The 22002-nt window shown below is 35.7% G+C and overlaps 2 protein-coding genes across 30 annotated transcripts in view; both read left to right on the plus strand.

The window, feature by feature from the left end:
- Positions 1-15239, plus strand: part of Tm1 (tropomyosin 1) — a 30458-nt gene extending 15219 nt beyond the window's left edge. For 7 of the 28 annotated variants that reach the window (XM_015171642.3, XM_032437963.2, XM_015171635.3 and 4 more), the window contains 7 exons: positions 777-910; positions 2550-2667; positions 5808-5878; positions 7160-7235; positions 7432-7494; positions 9763-9832; positions 13015-13916. In XM_015171642.3, coding sequence (XP_015027128.1) covers positions 777-910; positions 2550-2667; positions 5808-5878; positions 7160-7235; positions 7432-7494; positions 9763-9832; positions 13015-13727 — 1245 coding nt within the window. In that variant the 3' untranslated portion in view covers positions 13728-13916. Of the gene's footprint in view, positions 1-776; positions 911-1088; positions 1207-2549; positions 2668-5807; positions 5879-6486; positions 6558-7159; positions 7236-7431; positions 7495-8083; positions 8147-9762; positions 9833-10378; positions 10784-12039; positions 12663-13014; positions 13917-14299; positions 14686-14734 lie in introns of those variants that run through there. The other 21 variants (XM_015171646.3, XM_032437967.2, XM_015171640.3 and 18 more) reach the window with 15 other exon arrangements.
- A 1823-nt stretch (positions 15240-17062) lies between these two features.
- On the plus strand, positions 17063-21965 carry Tm2 (tropomyosin 2). Of its 2 annotated transcripts, XR_011416090.1 has the most exons (5): positions 17063-17191; positions 19421-20067; positions 20125-20302; positions 20584-21021; positions 21705-21965. XR_011416090.1 is itself a non-coding variant. In XM_002053655.4 (4 exons), the coding sequence occupies exons 2-4, from the start codon at positions 19474-19476 to the stop codon at positions 21785-21787; spliced, it is 855 nt and encodes a 284-aa protein (XP_002053691.2). In that variant the 5' UTR covers positions 17064-17191; positions 19421-19473; the 3' UTR covers positions 21788-21965. The 2 variants fall into 2 exon arrangements, 1 of the variants encoding a protein (XP_002053691.2); XM_002053655.4 differs by lacking the exon at positions 20584-21021 and having other exon boundaries at positions 17064-17191.
- Positions 21966-22002: the final 37 nt, after the last annotated feature.

Raw genomic sequence — 22002 nt, forward strand, 5'->3', positions numbered from 1 at the left:
ATTTACGCTTTTCAGCATTTGTCATTCCTTCTCTCTCGCTCGCATACTCTGTAAAAGGCAATCGCCGCATCTCGCATGCGGCGGCGTCAATGTCAAATATTTTCCGTTCTTTAATGGGCATATGCTTTATGCTTCGTGTTCTGTTTTTGGAAAATACGGTTGCTGGGAAAAACTGGCTGTACAAATTGTTATCATTTTTGGCAAGGTTGTTTTCAAATGCGCTGACGTCATTCGTGTGGCTCGATGAGCTGTTGCCTATTTTTCGGGGTTGCCAGCATGACAACAAGTGTAATCGATGTTCGCCGTGATGGCACTCTCTACACTCCCCCCTTAAATTGCCCAAAATTTGAACTGTTATCGATAGCACACGCAAAGAAACATTTTGTTGCCAGCTTTGGTGCGTTGACGCCGGCGACCTTGTTTAATTAACTGGCTAAAACGCTTGCTCTGGTGAACGATGCGACAATAAGGTGGAAGGAAAAAAGAAGAAGAAAACTCTAATTTCAGATGGAACACAAGCTGCGGTCGAAAACAATTAAATTTCTCTCTATATATACCTATGAGATAGTTTCCTTTATGAGAGAGCGCAAATATTAGGGACACAAATTTGTATACCAAAAGTAGCAATTATAAACAATTAAATTCGAGTGTATTTCATGCTTTAGTTGTCAAGTTCTTAAGTTAATATTAAGTATTTACTTAGTTTTTAAGTTCGTTTGTACGTTTGCTATATTGTCTTGTTCGTTCTTGTCGAACATCGAATATTTGTTTTATAGGCCGAATCTGAGGTCCTTGCATTGAACCGTCGCATTCAATTGCTCGAAGAAGACTTGGAACGCTCTGAGGAGCGTCTGGGTTCCGCCACAGCCAAGCTGTCGGAAGCCTCTCAGGCCGCCGATGAGAGCGAACGGTTAGTACAAATTTATATATATATTTTTATCTTTTGTAACCTTAAAATTGTCAAATTGTATACATAATTAATGAATTAGTCTACAGCCTATATAAGCAAACTTAAGTATCAAGTTCAAGTTCTATCTACGGTAAATCTATATATAAAATGCCCTTTTATTATTGCTTTCGAAATTTAGGATACGAAAAGCGCTTGAAAATCGTACAAATATGGAAGACGACAAAGTAGCTCTATTGGAGAACCAATTAGCGCAAGCAAAATTAATTGCAGAAGAAGCTGATAAGAAATATGAAGAGGTATAATTATCTATTGCTTTAAAATCGAGAACTCTCGACGTTAGGGTATTAGGGTTAATAGGGTTATCTTCTCGTTGTTTTCTTTTCTATTCTATTCTATTCCGTTCTATTTGAGGTTAGGTGCGTCGAAATTACCGTTACTAATTAGGTTGTGGGTTAAATACTGCGCTCTCTTACAAACTCCAAACATATATAATATTCGTAGGGTATGTTTAAGAACTTTTAACGATTCTTGTAAACAGCTTTTAGCTTTTAAGCTCAACGTCGACCGCAGCCAACAACAACAAAAATGGATTCATTGAATATATTGTATATAAAAATATTGTAAACTTAGTGAATATTTACGTATACACATATTGTTATTTGAATATGGTATGTGTCTAGCTTAAAATAGTAGTTGTCTTAGTAATTCGCTATTTAATGCCTGTGTCTTGTATGTGAAAAAAGCTAAAACATTGCCTTGTGCCTTTATATCTGTGTAGAGAAAACAGATTTACACTTCCATCAAAACAGCTGGAGTCATATTTTGGTAAAAGCTTCATAAAACTTGTAAACTATGCATTGGAGAGAAAAAACGACAATATTCCAACTACATAATAGTTTTGAAACTCTACACGTTATTCCATAAATATGCGAAAATCTTCATTTATACAAAAACTCTACAGATTATATTATTTTAAAACTCTACAAATTAGAAAAAATGTCGAGCACAGATTATATTATTTTAAAACTCTACAATTATTAGCAAAAATGTCGAGCAAAAAGAAACTCTACAAAGTTTTATATAACCAAACAAAAAAAAAAAAAAAAAAAAAGCACACAAAGCACTGTTTCAGCTATTCGTACCTTTGTACTATTTCTGTATTTATTTATTTTATTCACTGAACTGTTCAACTCAACAAGCAACAACCAATTCTTGTTTCTTTTGCAAAAAATTCTCTAAATCTTGATCTGTACTATGGAACACAACTTAACAAAAACCAAAACCAAAACCAAAATCAACAAAAAAAATATCGTATCCAAAATGTTATCTATCAACATAATTCTTGTTCGAAACTGTGTCAACCTCTGTGTACTACTGCGCATCCATGTGTTTGTCATAATCTACAACAACAACAACAACAACAACAACAACAACAACAACAACAACAATTCGACACTTTCTACACGGATGTGGATGTGATGACGTCGAATGATTCACCTGATTTGGGGCTGTACCAATATAATTGATATGACAAATCATCGATATAACAACTTGGTCACTGTCTTCTATGGGCTTGGTCGTAACGTGGTCATCCTGTAATATATTAAATATATCTATATATACGTATATGTATATATAGTGCTCGCAAGATTCTTGAGAATCGCGCCCTTGCCGATGAAGAACGCATGGACGCACTTGAGAATCAGCTGAAGGAAGCGCGTTTCCTTGCTGAGGAGGCTGACAAGAAATACGATGAGGTGCAGCTAAATACCAATTTAATAAACTTAAGCAACAATAACAACAACAGTAACAGTAACAGCAACAGTAACAGTAACAGTAACAGTAACAGCAAACCATGTCACCCGAACACAACAATAACAACCAACAACAACAATAACAATGCAAATAGTACTGCTGCTGCTGTTGGTGAAGCTTCAACATTGTCCTCCACAACACCATCAACACACAGCGAACACAACAATAATGATAGCCACAAACCTAATGATACTTGATCCGTCTCTGATTTCTATGCCAAAAGCAAGTTGTATTCAACTTTGGTCTTAATTGAGCCTAGATAAGAATTTGGCACGGGAATCGGCGGCTGCGAATACAGGTGCTGATATTCAAAAACTTGTGCTTAAATCGGTGACAATGATGATGTTAATGATGATGATGATGATTATGATGTTAATGATGATTAAATGATGATGATAAAAGTGCAGCTATATAGCTATAGAAATGCTGGCATGCCGTTGCCTTAGCCGCCCGTTAAACGATATACTTATCTATATATACAAATGCTATATACATACAAAATATATATATATATATAACAGAAAGAAGAAGAACATAGTTAACTGTATTAGTCGATCCATTTTATTTATGTATATATATAAATATGTATGCTGAATATGAAATTTTTTTTGTAAGAAATGTAATGTCTGAACAAAGTCTAGAGCAACATATGTGTATGTCTTTTGTATAAAACAAAAACAATAACAAATATAGAGCGATATGTAAAGTAAATGTTAAGCGATCCAAATACAAATTGTTAATGTACTCAAAATGTGCTAGAAAGCAATGAAATAACGATTGATATATATCTATATATATATATATCTATATATGTAAACATATCCCAATTGGTAAAACAGTTTGCAAATCATTTTAAATTGGCCCGTTAAATTAATATAAATTCAATATATATTTATACATTTTTTCTATTATATATTTGATATTTCGAAAATTTGGTTGGGTTTATATTTGAATTTTGATGTAAAAATTATGAATGGGAATTGTGTAAAGCGTAAGCTGATTCTAAAACAAGTCCACAAATATGGCATACAAAGCAAATATGTAACACATATAACATTTAATTGAATTATAACATTTTTGCAATAAAGTTAACAATGAAAACTACTTATAAACATTTAGTTCTGACACGTTGGAGTTGTGCAGTAATTGCTTTTACACTCGAAGCTGTTGTACATTATAAAAAGAGCGCATATTCAATGAATTTAGGTCTCAACAGAACATATTTATAGATCGTTTATAAAGAAATGCAATGATAAGTCCTGAACTTGGCAAAACATTGCTGAGGATGTGTTCGTAAAATCAATAGATAAATCTAGAGAAAGCAGGGAATTGCTCCAAACGAACTTTATATAGGTCCAAGAAGGTTCAAGTCCAAGAAAATATATTGATATATAGCACTGGCTTAGCTCAACTTATTATATAAGCTTTTTGCAACACGATTTGCCTTGTAGCTCAATTTATTGTGTTAGCACATTTTTTATTTTATTTTTTTTTTTTATTTTTGCCCCAACTTGTTGCTTACGTGTTCCGCACGTCAATCATATCGGCTAAATAGAGGCTATTGATAAACTGCGAGAAACGATAAGCAACCGCCTCGCTATCTATCTGTATACGGCAAATACGGGTATTTTGTTTCGCAGAAGCTTGAACGGAAAGCAAAGCAGAAGAAGAAATACAAATTGCCAGTTGACTGATAAGCGCTCTCTTCGAGAGCGAAATGGGAATTTGGAATGGAGCGTGTTGCATGGGCCGTTAATTTTTATATTTAGCGCGCTCGGCGCAATAGTTGGCCATCGTGACATAAGCAGTTGGGCAAAAAAAAAAAAAAAAACCCCCCCCAAAAAATAAAGCAACAGAAAAGAGTGTTGCAAAACTCCTCGATGATGAATCGAATAACTGTTTGACCCAGGCAAACGACACTCACTCACGTATGCATACATTCGCTTATGCGTAAATGTGAGTATGTAAGGCCTCTGCTTGGCTCTGACTCATATGACTCATCGGTCGGCTGTTCAGATTATGCGTACGACTCTCTTTAAGGAGGTTGCTGCCAGGTTTTTCGATGCGTTTTGCAGGCCTTTTGGCCTGAAACCTGAACCAGTGCCGAGCTGAGCTGAGCTGAATCTTATTTGTGAAACCTGCGCAAGGCGTTCGTTTTAAATAATTGTATTCGGCGTCGTTTCAACGCTTTTGCATATGACTCGAACAGGAAATTCAGTTTTGGTTAGCGTGTAATTAAAATCTATAGAAGCAGCGCTTCTCGCATATCAAAATACACACGAATCGCCCAGCTGCGGCGCCAGTTACCAATTTGGCAAGGCTAATTTCCTCAAGCCGCTCTCTATTTTAGTAAAATTCATTTAACTTATTATCTACACATGTTTTTGGAACTTTAAAAGTTGTAATCGCGCTTGTTAGTCATATTGTTGCTTGGCCAGCAACACGAGAACATCTTTTGATTCCGTTTCGTAGCAGTCACGATTTCCTGAGAGAAGCCAAATATTTGTTGTACTGTTTGCCTAAAGTTCACAGAGAAACCTAAAGTATATCCATAAACGAATCTAATTTCCGTTTCAATAGATTATATAATATAATATGATATAAACAGCAAAAGTAATCAGAAATTTGTTTATAATGTACAACTGCAGCAAATAGAAAACACAATTCCATCAGCTTGTTTTTACCCCTATAAATAACTAGACTTTTAAGCACCCATGCAAATTGAGTACATTAGCAAGTTAAGGATAGCTTAAAGTAACTAAGTCACAACGATAAGAAGCACAAGTTATCAGACAGCAAAATAAACAACAAAATACTCACAAAATACACGGAAAAATAACAAATAATTTCACAATTATTCGACTGTTTATTACTAAAAAGCAAATCCTTTCATACTGAAAACGTAACCTGTATATTTCATCAAAACAATTGTTAATACCAAATTTGTGTAATATGAATTGACATCAAATATTAACGCCTTTTTTATGTTCTTTGTGTATATTCAAAAACGACGACGATTGTAAAATTATGTATAAAACTCAACAAATGAAATCACAAACATGCATATAAATATAAATGAAAGGTTGCCCGTAAATTGGCCATGGTTGAAGCTGATTTGGAGCGTGCCGAAGAACGTGCCGAACAGGGTGAAAAGTACGTTAAAAGTTATTTTCAAATTTCAGTTAAATATTGCGCCAAAGCTTCCGAATTATTGTGCCTAAAACAAAATTAAACAAACAGTGTGGCCATAGTTATATAAGTTTGTTTTTTGCAGCGCTGTTAACTAACAGGTTAACCCTATGTTAAAAACAAAAAAAATACCAACGCAACCTAACCTTATTTTTGTTCAAAGTGCATTTTTGCATACTTTTAGTTTCTTATTATTGTTTTTTTCCCCTTCGTTTTTCTTAGCTAGCTAGCTTTGCATATACTTTTTAAAATTGGTAAAAAATGTGAATATTTCTATAAATTTATGAATGTGTGTTTAACGCGCATGTTTTCTAGTTTAGAAATAATTTACGCAAAAAGTTCACCACAAGCACAACATATGTATTCACATTTTCTGCCAAATGCAATTGTAAACATAAACGTTAATCAAACTAATGGAAATACCCTTTCTTATATACGCTCAATGCCTAACCCACAATGCGATAACTGTTGCCGTGTTTGTTGCTATGTCTGTGTTCTCTAATATCCCGCCTGCCTGTTTATGCCCCGCCCGCCCCGACTGCTGTTAACGCCTGGTAACGCCTCGCCCGAAGGTGGCCAGAAAATTAGTGCTCATGGAACAGGACCTGGAGCGTTCCGAGGAAAAGGTTGAGCTTAGCGAAAGGTTTGTCTTGCTTTTTCTGTGTTCAAATACTAACTGCACTTGAATTAAATTCAATTTTGAACGCAATCCAAACGCCAGTCAAAAGTTGACAATATGTTTATTTATATATTTTGCATAGTGTTGAAAAATACCAAATAAAAAAGGTCAAAAATTGCCCTCGGGCAAAGAAAACGTAAATAAAAAGTGAAATCGCGCCAGTGAAATGTTGTCGAATCCAACAATTGTTGTTATAAAAAATATTTTTTTTTTATATTTATTTATTTTTTTACTCGAAATACTTGGCACATGTTACTATGCAGACCTTCGTCTGTTTGGCCAGTCATGATTGGGCTGTTTCCCATTTCTTCTACTCTTCTGTAGCCTCCAGACTCAAAGATTTGAAAGTAAAGTGTCAACTTTTTTTTAGTTTGTTTCTTCATTGTTTTTTTTTGGCGTTGGCGATAAAAAATTGTGTACAAAATGTTATTTAATTACCGCATGAAACGCGCTTTTTGTGTTCCCATGAGGAAAAAGAGAGAAAAAAAAAACAAACGATCGAAATCTATTTGTATAAAATATCCGTCTAATGTGTTTCTTTTTTTTTTTTTGGATTATGTGTATAGCAAAATTGTGGAGCTTGAGGAGGAGCTGCGCGTTGTCGGCAACAACTTGAAGTCCCTGGAGGTCTCTGAGGAGAAGGTTAGTATGAAATGTTGCGATTCATTGATATTAGTTCATTCTATATTTTGTGCTCGATCTCGATCACAAATTGACAATTTGACATCATTAAAATCTATATATTTTGTATTATTTACTTTTACATTACAACAAAACCATATATGTATACCCCTTATCCTGTTACCGTTATCCCATAAACAACAACAACAATAAATAGGCCAACCAACGTGAGGAAGAGTACAAGAACCAAATCAAGACCCTGAACACTCGTCTAAAGGAGGTAGATACAAACAACAAATTTCTCATGCAATTTGCTAAAGGAGTTTCCCAGAGCTGTGGAAATGCAATCAAAACCAACCAGCGATATTTCTGTTACATTCTGTTTTATATATTGTTGTTGTTTATGTTATTTATATATATTTATCTATATTGAGCGCACATGACCGCTCAAAGGCCTTCAATAGCCACTGTACAACACTGGTGGCTGCGCGTGCAATCGCATAAAATGTCTACCGACAGTGCAGCTTGTACATGCGCGCCCTTGAATATGTTTATTCTGATATATGTTTACTAATTGTTATTTATTTTCTATTTTATTTTCATATTTTGTTAATACGCTTCGCTTTAATGTTGCTGATAAACCAATTATGGTTGTTTATATTCTTTTGATATATAAATAAAAATAATTTGTGCACTGGATTTTTGATCAACACAACCAAAACGTCTTAAACTTGCTCCCCCACAACCCCGCTCCCTCTGCAACGCCTCCAATTGTGCATGCATGAACAATTTATGCAATTTATGTTATGCCTAACCCAAACATTTATTTCCCACCAATACAACCAACGACCACAAAATAAACAAATTAGGCTACACAAAAAGAGGAAACCTTTGAAACGCAAATCAAAGTCTTGGATCATTCCTTGAAAGAGGTATATGCACAATTGTATACTTTAGATTTTACAGTATTCGTAAGCGGTTAAAGATTAATATTTGTGGTCTCTGGTGTTGGTAAACGCATTAATTTTAATCTTGTTTTTATTTTAATTTTTTTTTTTTTTGCAAAACGAAAAAAGAAAATATTAAATTGCACAAATCGTTATTCTCAATTTTAAATTAATTGTACATAGTCGTCACGACAAATTCGTTACTCGACATTTGATATTTTCTTTTTAACAAAAAAAAAAAAAAAAAAAAAAAAAAACTAAACAATAATAGATAAAAGCGCAATTGCCCAAACGTCTTGGAAAAATACAACAAATAAATAAACAAGCAGAAATTGAAATGTATATCAATAGCGTGCATCATGGCAAGTATTTATATTTGGGACGTGTGTGTGTACATTACTTGAAAATTGAAAACAACTTTTTGTGCATCAATTGCAAATGACCCAAATACTGACGTTTTACAACACTGCTCCCTTATGGACATCTCAGTACTCTCGTACCTGCTGCTGCTTCCTAGTAGCAACTGTACCCAAAACATTTTCAAAGAATATTAATTGTGATTGTTTAATGCAAAACGACTTGAAAAATAATTAATTAATTATAGAATATTCGGTAGATATTTTATTGCCAAAGCACAAACAAACACACACACACACACACACCGCACAAAAACACGCACTTCGCACACAATAATGATGATGATGATGATAATGATAATGATGTATGTCCTAAGCACTGTTATTGATATACCAAATATTTGTTGTATATTTCTCGACGTCTAGGCACGCGAAAATCATAAAATTGTTGAACAGGAGCTCATACAGTTCAAATTAAATGTAGAAACTGTAAGTCGCCGCAGCATAGAGTATTCGTTTTTTTTTTTTTAATTAAAATTCTGCTGATGTTTAAAAAAAAGTCGATATAGAAATTTTAACAGCATTTCGAATTGGCGCCCATTATCAATTTGTTATACATTTTGTCTTTTATGCAGTGACTGCGTAGCGTCGTACAGAAATATTTGTAGTTAATATATTATCTACACTCCCGTAATATTATTTAATTTGTCAAATTTAGGTTTTGTCTAAACAAAAACACCCTCAAAAAAATAAATAAATAAATAAAATATATATATCTAAAAAATAAAGTGTCTACAAGTTTGTAAGCATATTTATTAAGTGATCAAAATTGTGTTATATTAATTGTTATGATGTTTATTGAATGTTATTATCTATTATCTATAACAACACACATTCATTTTATAAAATATTTAATTTAATCTACATACACTAATACTCATTTGTTATAGAAATTATATACTTACCGCTGGTTTTGGTAGCAAATGTTGGGAAGCTTCTTTTAATTATGATAAGCGTAAAATTTGCAATTCCATTGAAACGCAAAGAATGTAGCATTTTACTTTACAACACTGGCGTTTCAACAGAGTTCGAATGTTAACTAACATGAACAGTGCGTGTGCTTAACAGCTTTTGAAAGTTGTATTGTTCATGTTATGTTATATTTGTAGCAATATTTTTGTTGCTACTTGTATCGATGTTTACTAATATAACTTAATTTTACCTTCTATTTACAAACACCTAAAGGCTGAGGCACGCGCTGAATTCGCTGAACGTTCCGTTCAGAAATTGCAGAAGGAAGTCGACAGGCTCGAAGGTATGTCTGTTAAAGAATATTTTCTTATTTCTCTAAGACTTTAAAAATAGATTAGAAAGTGATAGCACATGTGATACATATCTTATTATATTCATATATTTGTAGCAGTATTTCAATTAATTGCAAATATACAAATTGTAGTTAATTGAGCATTTTTATTTAATAGAATACAGTTTTTCACATTTTTCTATATATATTTACATATTTATAAGTAGCTGCAAAATTAAGTTCCTTATTCCAAACTGAAGTTCCTTATGTTAGTCCAGATTTAAATTGATCATTTTTATTTCTATACCAATTAATATATATTTTTGTGTTTATTTTTCATATGATTTTGTTCGTTGTTGTTCTTAACCGAAAAAAAAAAAAACAAACAAATTACAACTTATGTGCCGCTTGTACGCTCCCCGCCCGCCTCACCGCCTGCGAACCGCCAACGCCCTAATGTTTATTGTTTATTTTTTATGCATGCCTCGTGTTGCTGTTTTTGTTATTGTTTTAACAAAAACAAAAAAAAAAAAACAATTTTAATAAAAAAAAAAACAGACGACTTGTTGAACGAACGAGCCAAGAACAAACTGCTGCAGGAGGAAATGGAAACCACTTTACATGATATACAGAACATGTAAACAAATAATTTGCTTATGTAAATTAACTAAACTGCCTGCTTTGACGTCAATACAGAAAACTGGCGCTTTCCATATTATAATAATAGAAACACACACACAAACACACACGCAACCACACACACACACACACATACAGAGACATTCTGAGACACACAGGACAACACCAAGTGTCTTCCATGCAAAGAAAGAAAGAGTGAACGCCAATTTTGATAAACTCTAAAGGAAAACGTTAATTATTATGCGGTAAACTCAAAGAAAAGCAGACAAGAAAGAAAAGAAAAAATATTACCATTAAAAGATACAAAAAAGAAAAAAAAAAAAAGACAGAAGAAAAATGTTCTTTTGCAGCAAACGCATTCCAAATTTACACATGTTTGCATAGATGCATGCATACTTTCAAGCAGTGCAAGCCTGTGTGTATTACGCATACACGCTTGCATACTTTCAAGCAGTGCAAGCCGTTGACTGAGCGCTGTCCGCGCTGCGCTGTGAATGGCACACGCTTGGTCGCTGTCATTTGGAATGGCAAATATGGCGGCACTTTTAACACTCGATGCTTTATACAAAACTGTTGCAATATTTTGTTTTAACATTTTCTTTCTTTCTTTTTCTTTGCTTTTTCTGCCTATACTTTTTTTTGGTTTGCAAATTAGTTTACGTGTTATTATTTATACAATTCGTATGTAAAGTAAAAAAGGAAAGATTTGTATTTTTGTCGCCAGCTTAACTACTGTATTAATTATGCTAATATATTTACATTGTTTATACAATTTAAACAAATCGTGTTTGCAGAATGTTGTGTAATATTTGCTTATTTATAAGTTGCCACGCCTATTATTTAGAAACAAATTCAAAGCAAATGCATAAACAAATAAAATCAAATACAAACAAAGACGACAAAAAAAAAAATAATAATTACCCGCACACAGCGCACATCATTCCACATCTAAGCATTCACAATTAAACAGTTCTTAACATCCTTCTATTTAAATATGTATTTGAAATTAAAAAACGAAAACAAAAACAAAAACAAAAAGAAATATTATTTGCCTCTTCGCTAAATTCGGCTGAAAATGTTTTCTTGCCCTGGTGAGAAAGTTAAAAGGCAAATACGAGCGTAACATTAAATGTCATTATAACGAATGAAATGGAAAACAATTTGATTTATTTACGATTTACATAAATTAATTATTTATATTTTTAATATATACATACATATATATTATTACATACTATACAAATACAATACCATGCTGCTGCAATTGCACAAATAAAGTATTTTTCAACATTTCAACTTTTTTTTACACAACAAAAACAAAAACAAAAACCAAAAGAAACAATTATAATAATCCAAATAAATAATTAACTAAAAGACGTGACAAGCGAAAATTGTTTCGTTCTACTAACCCAAGGATTTAGTGTTTCCCCCAGTTGTTGTTGAACATTGTTTACCCAAAATCGGCTACTTGGATACCAGAGTTAGCTAGCCATAACACGTGCTGCCAATATTTGCACTAATCCAATTTTTTACTTCTTAATAACACTGACTAACCAATGAACCGACCACTTAACCAACAGACGAGATGATCAACGAGAAAGAGCATTATGCAATCATTAACGATAGCTTGGACTTTACATTTGTCGAACTGATGGGCATGCCGCCCTTCTATAACGATCGCTACCCCAAGCCGCCCACACCCGAGCTAACCGAAGAGGAGATTGCCGCCAAAGAGGCGGCACGGCAGGCAGCCGCCGCTGCTGAAGCTGCCAAGCTCGCCGGCGAGGAGCCGGCTCCAGCTGTCGATGGGGAAGAGGGTCAGGCGATCGAAATTGATGCAGTCGAAGAAGCTGCTGTTGCCATTGCTGCGGAGCCAGTCAAAGAACCGACGCCACCACCGCCGCCGCCATTCGATTATAATATTGATTTGCCGCCCGAGGGCGCCGAAGTGCCATATGTAAAGAATTTCGAAGCAGGCGATACGCCGCCGCCAGCGGAGGCTGATGCAGCTGCTCCAGATGCAGTAGCTCCCGTAGCTGTCGCTGCTGAGGCAGCTCCCGCTGACGCAGCTCCTGCTGAGGCAGCTCCTGCAGAGGCTGCTCCTGCAGAGGCTGCTCCTGCAGAGGCTGCTCCTGCAGAGGCTGCTCCTGCAGAGGCAGCTGCCGCTGTTGAAGCGCCGCCTGCTTGAAACAAATCGAACATTATTTCAAATAGAAATAGATCAAAAGAGGGATCTCGTTATGGTTAAAACAAATGATGAATTGTGTTTTCCTCGTCAAATTCACTAACATCATGAAAAACCCATCCCCAGCAGCCTCCCAGCACCAGCTCCCAGCCTGTTCGTCCCGCCGACTAAATCGTTGCTTGGAAAAGCATTTTTTTTTTAATTTTTAGTTTTCTTAGTTTGCGCTTTTGCTTCCTTTTCACACTTTCAATATCCACGCCTCTTTCTCTCTCTCTCTCTCTCGCTCTCGCTCTCGCTCTTTCTCTCTGACTGCCTGTAATGCTCTCTCACTGCCTCATTACGCATCGCGATTGCATTCGAAACATCTCAGACGACATAATCGTCGAAACTGAACGCTACTGTCTGATCGGGGACAGCCTCGACGAGGCGTTCCTGGACCTGATCAAGGGCCTCGAGCCATTCTGGACGGTGCGCAATCCAAAGCCACCCACACCCAAGTTGCCGACACCGACGCCCGAGGAATTGGCTGCCATGGAGGAGGCCAGAGCCGCAGCCGAAGCGGCCGCCGCTGCAGCGGCTCAGGCTGGCGAGGAGGGCGTCGAAGGTGCTGTTGTTGCTGCCGTCACGGAGGCTGGAGTGCCAGTGGCAAAGGAACCGACACCACCACCAAAGGAACCGACTCCACCGCCACCACCACCACCGCCATTCGATTACAATATTGATTTGCCACCAGAGGGTGCTGAAGTGCCCTTCGTCAAGAACTATGAGCCACCACCACCCGGCTCTGAGCCAGAGCCAGCACCAGAGGCTGAAGCCGCCGCACCAGCGGCTGAAGGTGCTGCACCACCGGCCGAAGGAGCTGCACCGCCGGCTGAGGGAGCTGCGCCCGCGGCTGAAGGTGCCGCACCACCGGCTGAAGGTGCAGCCCCACCAGCTGAGGCAGCTGCAGCACCACCGGCTGACGGTGCTGCGCCCGCGGCTGAAGCTGCTGCTCCACCAGCGGAAGAAGCAGCGCCACCAGCTGAGGCGCCAGCCGCCGAAGCCGCTGCCCCGGCCGCCGAGGCCGAGGCGCCACCAGCCTAAATCAACGAATATCGATCATCGGTACCGATTACTGCCCCTCCCCCGACCCAATCGATATGCTGCTCAAGACACACAACTGCTACAAAATGCTGCCCTGCTTTTATTTTTAATTTGATGCACGTTTTAAGAACAAAAAATACTCTTGTTCACATTTATTAAAAATTTTAACCGAAGCAATGCAAAAAAAAAAAGAAACGCTGACTGTGCTTTTTTTTTTAGTTGTGCTTGTTGCATTTAATTTTGATTTTGAATTTTAACAGCTAGCGGCGCACTGCATTACCGACCAAACACGCTGCCGCTGACAAGCAGTGCAACTGCTGTCATTTTTATTTTATTTTTATTTATGAGGTAAATATAATATTTAGTTTTATTTAATGTTTTGATTGTCAGCCAAAATGTTACTGTCTATAGGTTTTTCTGTTTCGTGAAAGGTTTTCTTCTTTATATATATATTTATTTGTAAACTTGTGTTTTGTATTGTATTGTATTTTCATTTTTATTAATTTAAATATATATTTTCTCTCTTATTCCCCTGATTTCGATTTCGCTTATGATTTGGCAACATTGAACAGACGACCTTGTTTTGGAGAAGGAGCGTTACAAGGATATTGGCGACGATCTCGACACCGCCTTTGTCGAGCTCATCCTCAAGGAATAAGCGCTGCTCCATTGCCCGCCCCAAAGAGCCGCAGCAAAATCTATTCACACTTAACGCACATTTATCGTCATGTATTTCGTATTTTGTATTTCGTAGCATAGTTGTAGGCGTCCTGTAGACGTATTTTGCTTGCAATTTGATTTTTGTGTGTGTAGCGTAGACTAATGTGTGTAGATTTTGTGTAAAGCCTTTATTAAATTATATGTGACAATCGCATTGTGTATTTGTTTGACTCAACAAACTTTATTTATCATTTGTATTCACAATTTATGCAATAAACTAAATGAAAACTTTATTAAATTCTTGCGTATTTCATTATTATGCTTACATTCAATCGCCGCATTCGTAGACGAGGTCAGCAAAGGTAAGGAGAAGTACAAAACCATTGCCCAGGAACTGGAATACGCCGATCTCAACAGTTATTAAGCTTAACAATAACAACATTAAAAGAAAAACAAGTTCAGCCTGAGATTTACAAACGGGAATGCGATGCCTCTCAATATTCAGCTACGAAACATTCTGTTTAAGCATTCCAAAGAGATCTAAAACATTTATAATAAAGCAAATTTTTAGCAATAATATATATACATATATACTATAAATTTCAAAATGGATGGATTTAGGGGAAATGCTGATTAATTTTGAGTGAAAAACAAAATACTGCCTGTAAAAAAAAAAATTGAGGCGCATCAAACCACAGATCCCAAATAGCAGACCTTAATTTCCATTGTTCAAATTCTCTGAAACCCACCAGTAAATATCTTATAATAATATCAAAGTAGCTTCATGCACCGCCAGATTCACACCTTTTTGCAGCTTCAAAAACAGTCAATTTCATAAATTATTTAATTTATTTCATTTTGCTTGCAAACTAGTTGAAAAATATATCTTTAATAAATTGACAATTTTCATGGCCTTTGTACGAAAATGCAAATTAAAAAAAAAAAATAAGAGAAAACAAAACAAAATGATAATTAATAAAATGTACACACTTAGCTTTTGTAATTCTGAAACATACAAATTCAATATGTACAAGAATGTATTAATAATACAATTTCTCAGTTAATAAGCGTTTATATTTTTATGATAAATAAATGGAAAAAATTCTTTTGCATACAAAATACACAAAGAAATGTTTTTATTTAAATATTCGTACAATTTGTTGACCAATTAAAGGATCAATGTACGAATTATTCTAAAAACTTGGTTACAGTGTTGAATAATCTCACTGACAAGTGTTATTTAACGGTTATTGACAACTATAAATACATAAAGCAGCTGTTTCTTGTATCATTTTTAGAAAGTTGTGCTACACTGGAAGAGGTTTTTGTATTTCAAAATGGGTTCGAAGAATTGTTGATTAGTTTCCATAGTTTTTGGCTTAAATCGATTATTGTTTAATGGGGAAAAAGCGCTAAATATTTAATAACAGTAAATTAATAGAAAATAATGTCTAATTCATGTTAAATATAACTTTTGAGAATTATTTTTGGCGACATTTCGATTTTAAATAGCTACGAAAAGCAGATGAATTATATGGATTGTTAAATAAAAAAAAAATGATTTTTGATACAAAAAACTTGACCTTCAGCAAGCCAACAAAGAATAATATAATTTTTGTTAACAAGCATTCAAACTAGTTTACAAACCGCAAGATCATGCATCTAAAACTAGCTATTTTTTTCCAATTAATGGGGGATCCTAGCGGTACGTAAAAAGTGCTATGCTCTTTGCGAGCCTACATATCACACTTAAAGTGTTTAAAAAGCCTTGACTAAAAATCGATATTTATCGATACTTCATAAAGTGTTCTGCGCATGATATACGCAAATATATGTATATCTAGCTTCTAAGGTATTCATACAGACGGACATGGCTAGATCGTCGAGGCTAATCCTGATCAAGAATGTATATGTATATTTTGCCTTCTCTCTCTCTCTCTCTCTCTCTCTCTCTTATATATATTATTGAATCGACTAACAATTTGTGTATTCTTTTTAATCCAATTATGGTTATAGCCTCCCCCTCCTTCCCCCCACCACCTTGGATGTTCTTAAATACAACCTTATTGTGGGCTTTGTAGCTCATCAAAGTTTTTTTTTTCAATTGTTATTTTTTTTTTGTCCACGTCACATTCAAATAGGTTGGAAATAGGATTTCACCGTGTGAAAATAAAAAAAAAAAAATTTCTCAATATTTATTTACTCAAAATAGGTTCTCATCTTGTTAGCCGTGTCCGTCTCGGGCGTGTATGTTACCTATTTATAGCCGCACTTTTGGATGGATACAGATACACAATAAAGATACAACCAATAAAATGAAAAAAAAAATATATATATAAATTTTTCAATTAAGAAAAAAAGAAAACGCATCATTTTCACGCTCGTCTGTGTGTGAGGCATATGACTAGAATGCAGTGAAAGAAAAAGAAAAACGAGAGCATGGATAGCTGAGAGGAAAAGAGGGAGAGAGCGAGAGAGAGGGAGAGAGAGTCTCGCAAGTGAGATCTTTGAATACACACAGATACATTAATCCATATGTATTAGGGAAATTTTCGTGGGAAATTTCAAATCAGCCCATGAAAAGTTGCGAAAGCGCTTTTTTTTTTTAATGGGAAATTTTACGAAATGAAAAATTATTCAATACTGCGTTGGTGTGCTAGTGTGTGTGTGTGTGTGTGTGTGTGTGTGCGTATCTGTGTGTGCGCCTTGCGTTATTTCTTGGGGTCGCTTTCTCGGCACCGCGACTTGGTCAGCATCAGTGTTCTCGGGGTTTCGACAGCGTATAGTGTGTTTGAAACGCTAAGGTTAGTTACGGCTGCTGCCAGGATTTTGCATTGGGAATATAATATATAAAAAATAAATTTAAAACAAAAAAAAATTAAAAATGTATAATATATTTTAACAAATCTGCGTTATTAACTAAAAAACAAAAAAAAAAAAAAAATATTAAAAATAAAACAGTTTTTGTAAACTAAACGAAGTGAAATGTGCATGGAAAATGCATTTGGCAAATGCATAGTTAAAATTGCTTTCTGCATAACGAAAACTTAAATATTTCTATATATCTATACATATATACATATGTATATATATATATATATATATAGCGAAAGAATTCAGTTATTGAATGTGCATATGTATGTGTCTATAAATATAAATACGAGCGAATATTGAATATGTTTAAAAATAAAAAACCTATTGACAAACGCCCAAGTGTTGCACGAAATTTATAAAACTCTTGAACAGCTGAAGAAAGGATCAAAATAATTAATATATTCGCCATATTTTTGTAATGAGAGTCCGCTATGCGAAACATATTATACAAAAATTTATGATATGAACGTTGTGAGAAATTCACTTATAAGGAATTTTGTAACTAAATCTGACAAAAATATCCGTCGATGTGTGTGTGTATGAGTGAAAATTTGCACACATTCACAGTCGAAAAGCTTCACACAGATACACGCACGCACACACACAAACAAATACATATGCACATACGCACAATTTGTACAAAAGCTTCTGCTCAACAGATTTCTATTATTCTATAAAATTAACTGCAGACAGACACCTGCCTGTCACACACAGCTACAGATACAGCTACAGATACAGCTACAGATACAGATACTTATGCAGATGCAGATACTGAGAAACAACTTTAATGATTTTATTTTTAACTCTACTTGAAACTTAGACGAGAAAGCTTTTCTCGCAAAGCTTTTGTGATCTCATGAACGATGATCGCAACCGAACATTTGCTTTAGGCCAATTTATCCTTGAGTTTGTTTTTGGCTATATGTCAGAAATGCTTGAAAATTATTAGAGAGCAGATGTTGAGAAATAGCCATGCGTACACATATACACGATTTCTATATACTGTGGGAGATATACAGATAGATATATATATATTTCCTTATGACAAACACCGAAGGCCACTAATATAATAAAATAATATCTATATTGGGTTAGTTATAGTAATTAAATATTGAGTGTTAAGTGGATTAGTTAAATGTTGCATATACATTTTAGTCTTGAAAAGACAAAAACTAGCACAAACTATGATCAGAATCACGCTGAAGGACTTGTTATTCAGTTTCTACCCATCAGACCCTTTAATGCTTGGCCCCATTTGAAATGGAATCGAAGTATAAGGCCTGTGATATTTAAGGCCTGGGACCCCCAAGCGATACCCCACTAAATATACAAATACAACATCAATGACTTTGCCCCACTTATAGACCACACACACACACACACACACACACACACACACAGATAACCACCTTACGTATAGTCGAACGCCCACACAAATTCTGACCCCAAAAAAAGAAATGTGTATAGAATGAACCGAAAATGTTCGAATTGCAATCATCGTGTATGTATATATATATATATATATATATATATATATATCTATATATATGTAGGCGTGTTAATTTGGAAACACATGATGGGAACTCTAGAATTACAGGCCAGGCAAAGATGTCCAAAAAGCGCCAGCAGCATTCTATATGTATGTGGACTGGATGGGTTCATATGCAAAAGCATATCTGGTTTATTTTTAAACTCTTTGAGAATCGGACAACATTTAAATTGAATGCCGTGCAAAAGAGAGCGCAAGAGAGGGAGGGAGAGAGAGAGAGAAATAGAGATCGTCCAGCCTTATAGTGGGCGTATTTATAACAAAAAGAAAAAAATAGAAAATTACGTTAGCTTTTATAAATTTTCTGTTTACATTTAGCCTTAAACTTATATATGGATATATCCGTATAAGTTCCCCAAATACTATATAATATTCTCTAAAGCCTAAGCCTGCAGTAAACACACTTTTTGAAGTGCATTTTAATGAGCTGCTAGGCAACATTTCAAATAAAGTTGTTGAGTGAAAAGCTGCAGAGGCACTTCGTATAATACGTGTAATAATACTTACTAAAGAGATTTTGGATAGAAGAAAACGAATTTTATAAATAATTAGATGTAGCTGCATCGCACGTTTGAGGAGTTAATTAAATTTCGTAAAATCTGGTTGGCAGTGCCTTTTTCCAGTTTTCTACCCTCCTAAGCGAAAAACAATAACACAAACACCATGGACGCCATCAAGAAGAAGATGCAAGCGATGAAGCTTGAGAAGGATAATGCCATTGATAAGGCAGATACCTGCGAGAATCAAGCCAAGGATGCCAACTCCCGCGCCGACAAACTGAATGAGGAGGTGCGCGATTTGGAGAAGAAATTTGTGCAGGTTGAGGTCGATTTGGTCACCGCCAAGGAGCAGCTGGAGAAGGCCAATACCGAATTGGAAGAGAAGGAGAAACTGTTGACCTCCACGGAATCCGAGGTGGCCACCTTGAACCGTAAGGTCCAACAGATTGAGGAAGATTTGGAGAAATCTGAGGAGCGCTCAACAACCGCACAACAGAAGCTGTTGGAGGCCACACAATCGGCCGATGAGAACAACCGCATGTGCAAAGTATTGGAGAATCGTTCCCAGCAGGATGAGGAGCGTATGGATCAGTTGACCAACCAACTGAAGGAAGCCCGCATGCTCGCTGAGGACGCCGATACCAAGTCCGATGAAGTGTCCCGCAAGCTGGCCTTCGTTGAAGATGAGCTGGAAGTGGCTGAGGATCGTGTCCGCTCCGGTGAATCCAAGATCATGGAGCTGGAGGAAGAGCTGAAGGTAACGCATCAAACTTGCTAACAATTAACATATATATACATAGATGGTCTTTGATAGGTTGTCGGCAACTCGCTGAAATCTCTGGAAGTGTCCGAGGAGAAGGCCAACCAGCGCGTCGAGGAATTCAAGCGCGAGATGAAGACCTTGTCCATCAAGTTGAAGGAAGCCGAACAGCGCGCCGAGCAAGCCGAGAAGCAAGTGAAGCGCCTGCAGAAGGAGGTCGACAGGCTAGAAGGTATGTCCCACTATTCATCTCAACATATTGCCCCAATAACTGCCCCAATACCGTATCGAATGATATGTAAATATCGCATTGAATTCCAGTTCTCAAACTCAATGCAGCTTCAACTAATGCGTGCAGTCTATATGCAATATGCAATATGCAATATGCAATATGCAATATATATATGTATATATATACAATATTGTACATATGTTGATTGTTGCTCTCACACACTGCTTTTATTAATTTGACATATGTTATATAAATAAATGAACAACAAATGCTTTTTGCAGACCGTCTCTTCCATGAGAAAGAAAAATACAAAGCAATCTGCGACGATTTGGACCAGACATTTGCTGAACTTACTGGATATTAAAAAACAAGAACAAGCACACCAAAAACAAAACAAACACAAAATGTCAAACAGTTCCCATAACACACTCACACACACACGCACACACACGCACAGATGTGCTCCTTCAGATCCCTAGCAAAATTCATGCACTTCTCCCACTGTGTAGATTTTCCACATATTCAGTCACAATTTACACTGTAAATAATTTGTTTAGTCTTCCTTAAATGTGGTTGCTGTTGCAGCACATACAACCCAGCCCTCAAGATACACTGTAAAAATAAGTCCAGACCAAAAGAAAAAAAAAAAAAACAGTTCCACTATCAATATAAAAAAAAAATGCCAACTGTAGTTATTTATGCTTTCTCAAAACAACCAGGTGATTTCAATTATGTTTTATATCAAAAAAAAAAAAAAAAAAAAAAAAAACTATAATATTTCTGTTTAGTGCGAATTTAACTTTGTTTTATGTGGCATGTTCAATTGTCTTGCCTACCCAGACACAAATAAGCCCAACTTTCGATTCTATCCGCAGTTTCTCTGCTGCATTTTGCATTTATGCTCATTTCTCATTATTTAGTTTGCAGTTTGGGATGGCTATTGCCCGGGGCTCTATAAGATCTATTTGACAGATGTTCAATATACACAATGTAGTTCAAATTTTGGTCATTTAATGCTCATCATTGTCTACAGTCATAATGCTGATTTAGTGTTAGAAAATCACGTTTCCAAAAAAAAAAAAAAAAAATTTTCAAAAAATCCCCCAAAAATATATATGCACCCAGACCGTAATCCAGACACAAAACGCAATTGTTTATTGTGAATTAAAAATACTAAATTATAAAAAAAAAATAAATAAAACGCTTGCCAAAACAGCGCATCACTAACAAATAATAATTAACTGGTCACACTTGATATCTTACAGTTTTTTACAGCCACCCGCTGGCACCGTGGCACAAGACTTATGTTTCATGTGTTCAAATAAATGTTGCATTGTGTTTTATTGCCGAAAACCAATTTGAAGCCAATTATTAACGCACTATATTAATATTCGTTTCACAGACGAGCTGGGCATCAACAAGGACAGATACAAGTCTCTGGCCGACGAGATGGACTCCACGTTCGCCGAATTGGCTGGCTATTAAGCGGGGCACTGAGCGGAGCCTCTGGACCGGACGAAAGAAGAAGAGGAACTCAACTAAATGTAAACGATTATCATCTCAATATCATATTGCAAACCAAAACAAATACCAAGAACAACAACCATTGTGTATATCTTTAAACCAAATATATTTCTAAATAAATAAATAACAACAACAATTAGATCTACAGCAGCACAATAACTAGAATGTATGTCAGA

This window comes from Drosophila virilis, chromosome 2 (genome assembly GCF_030788295.1).
Source record: "Drosophila virilis strain 15010-1051.87 chromosome 2, Dvir_AGI_RSII-ME, whole genome shotgun sequence".
NCBI classification, from domain to species: domain Eukaryota; kingdom Metazoa; phylum Arthropoda; class Insecta; order Diptera; family Drosophilidae; genus Drosophila; species Drosophila virilis.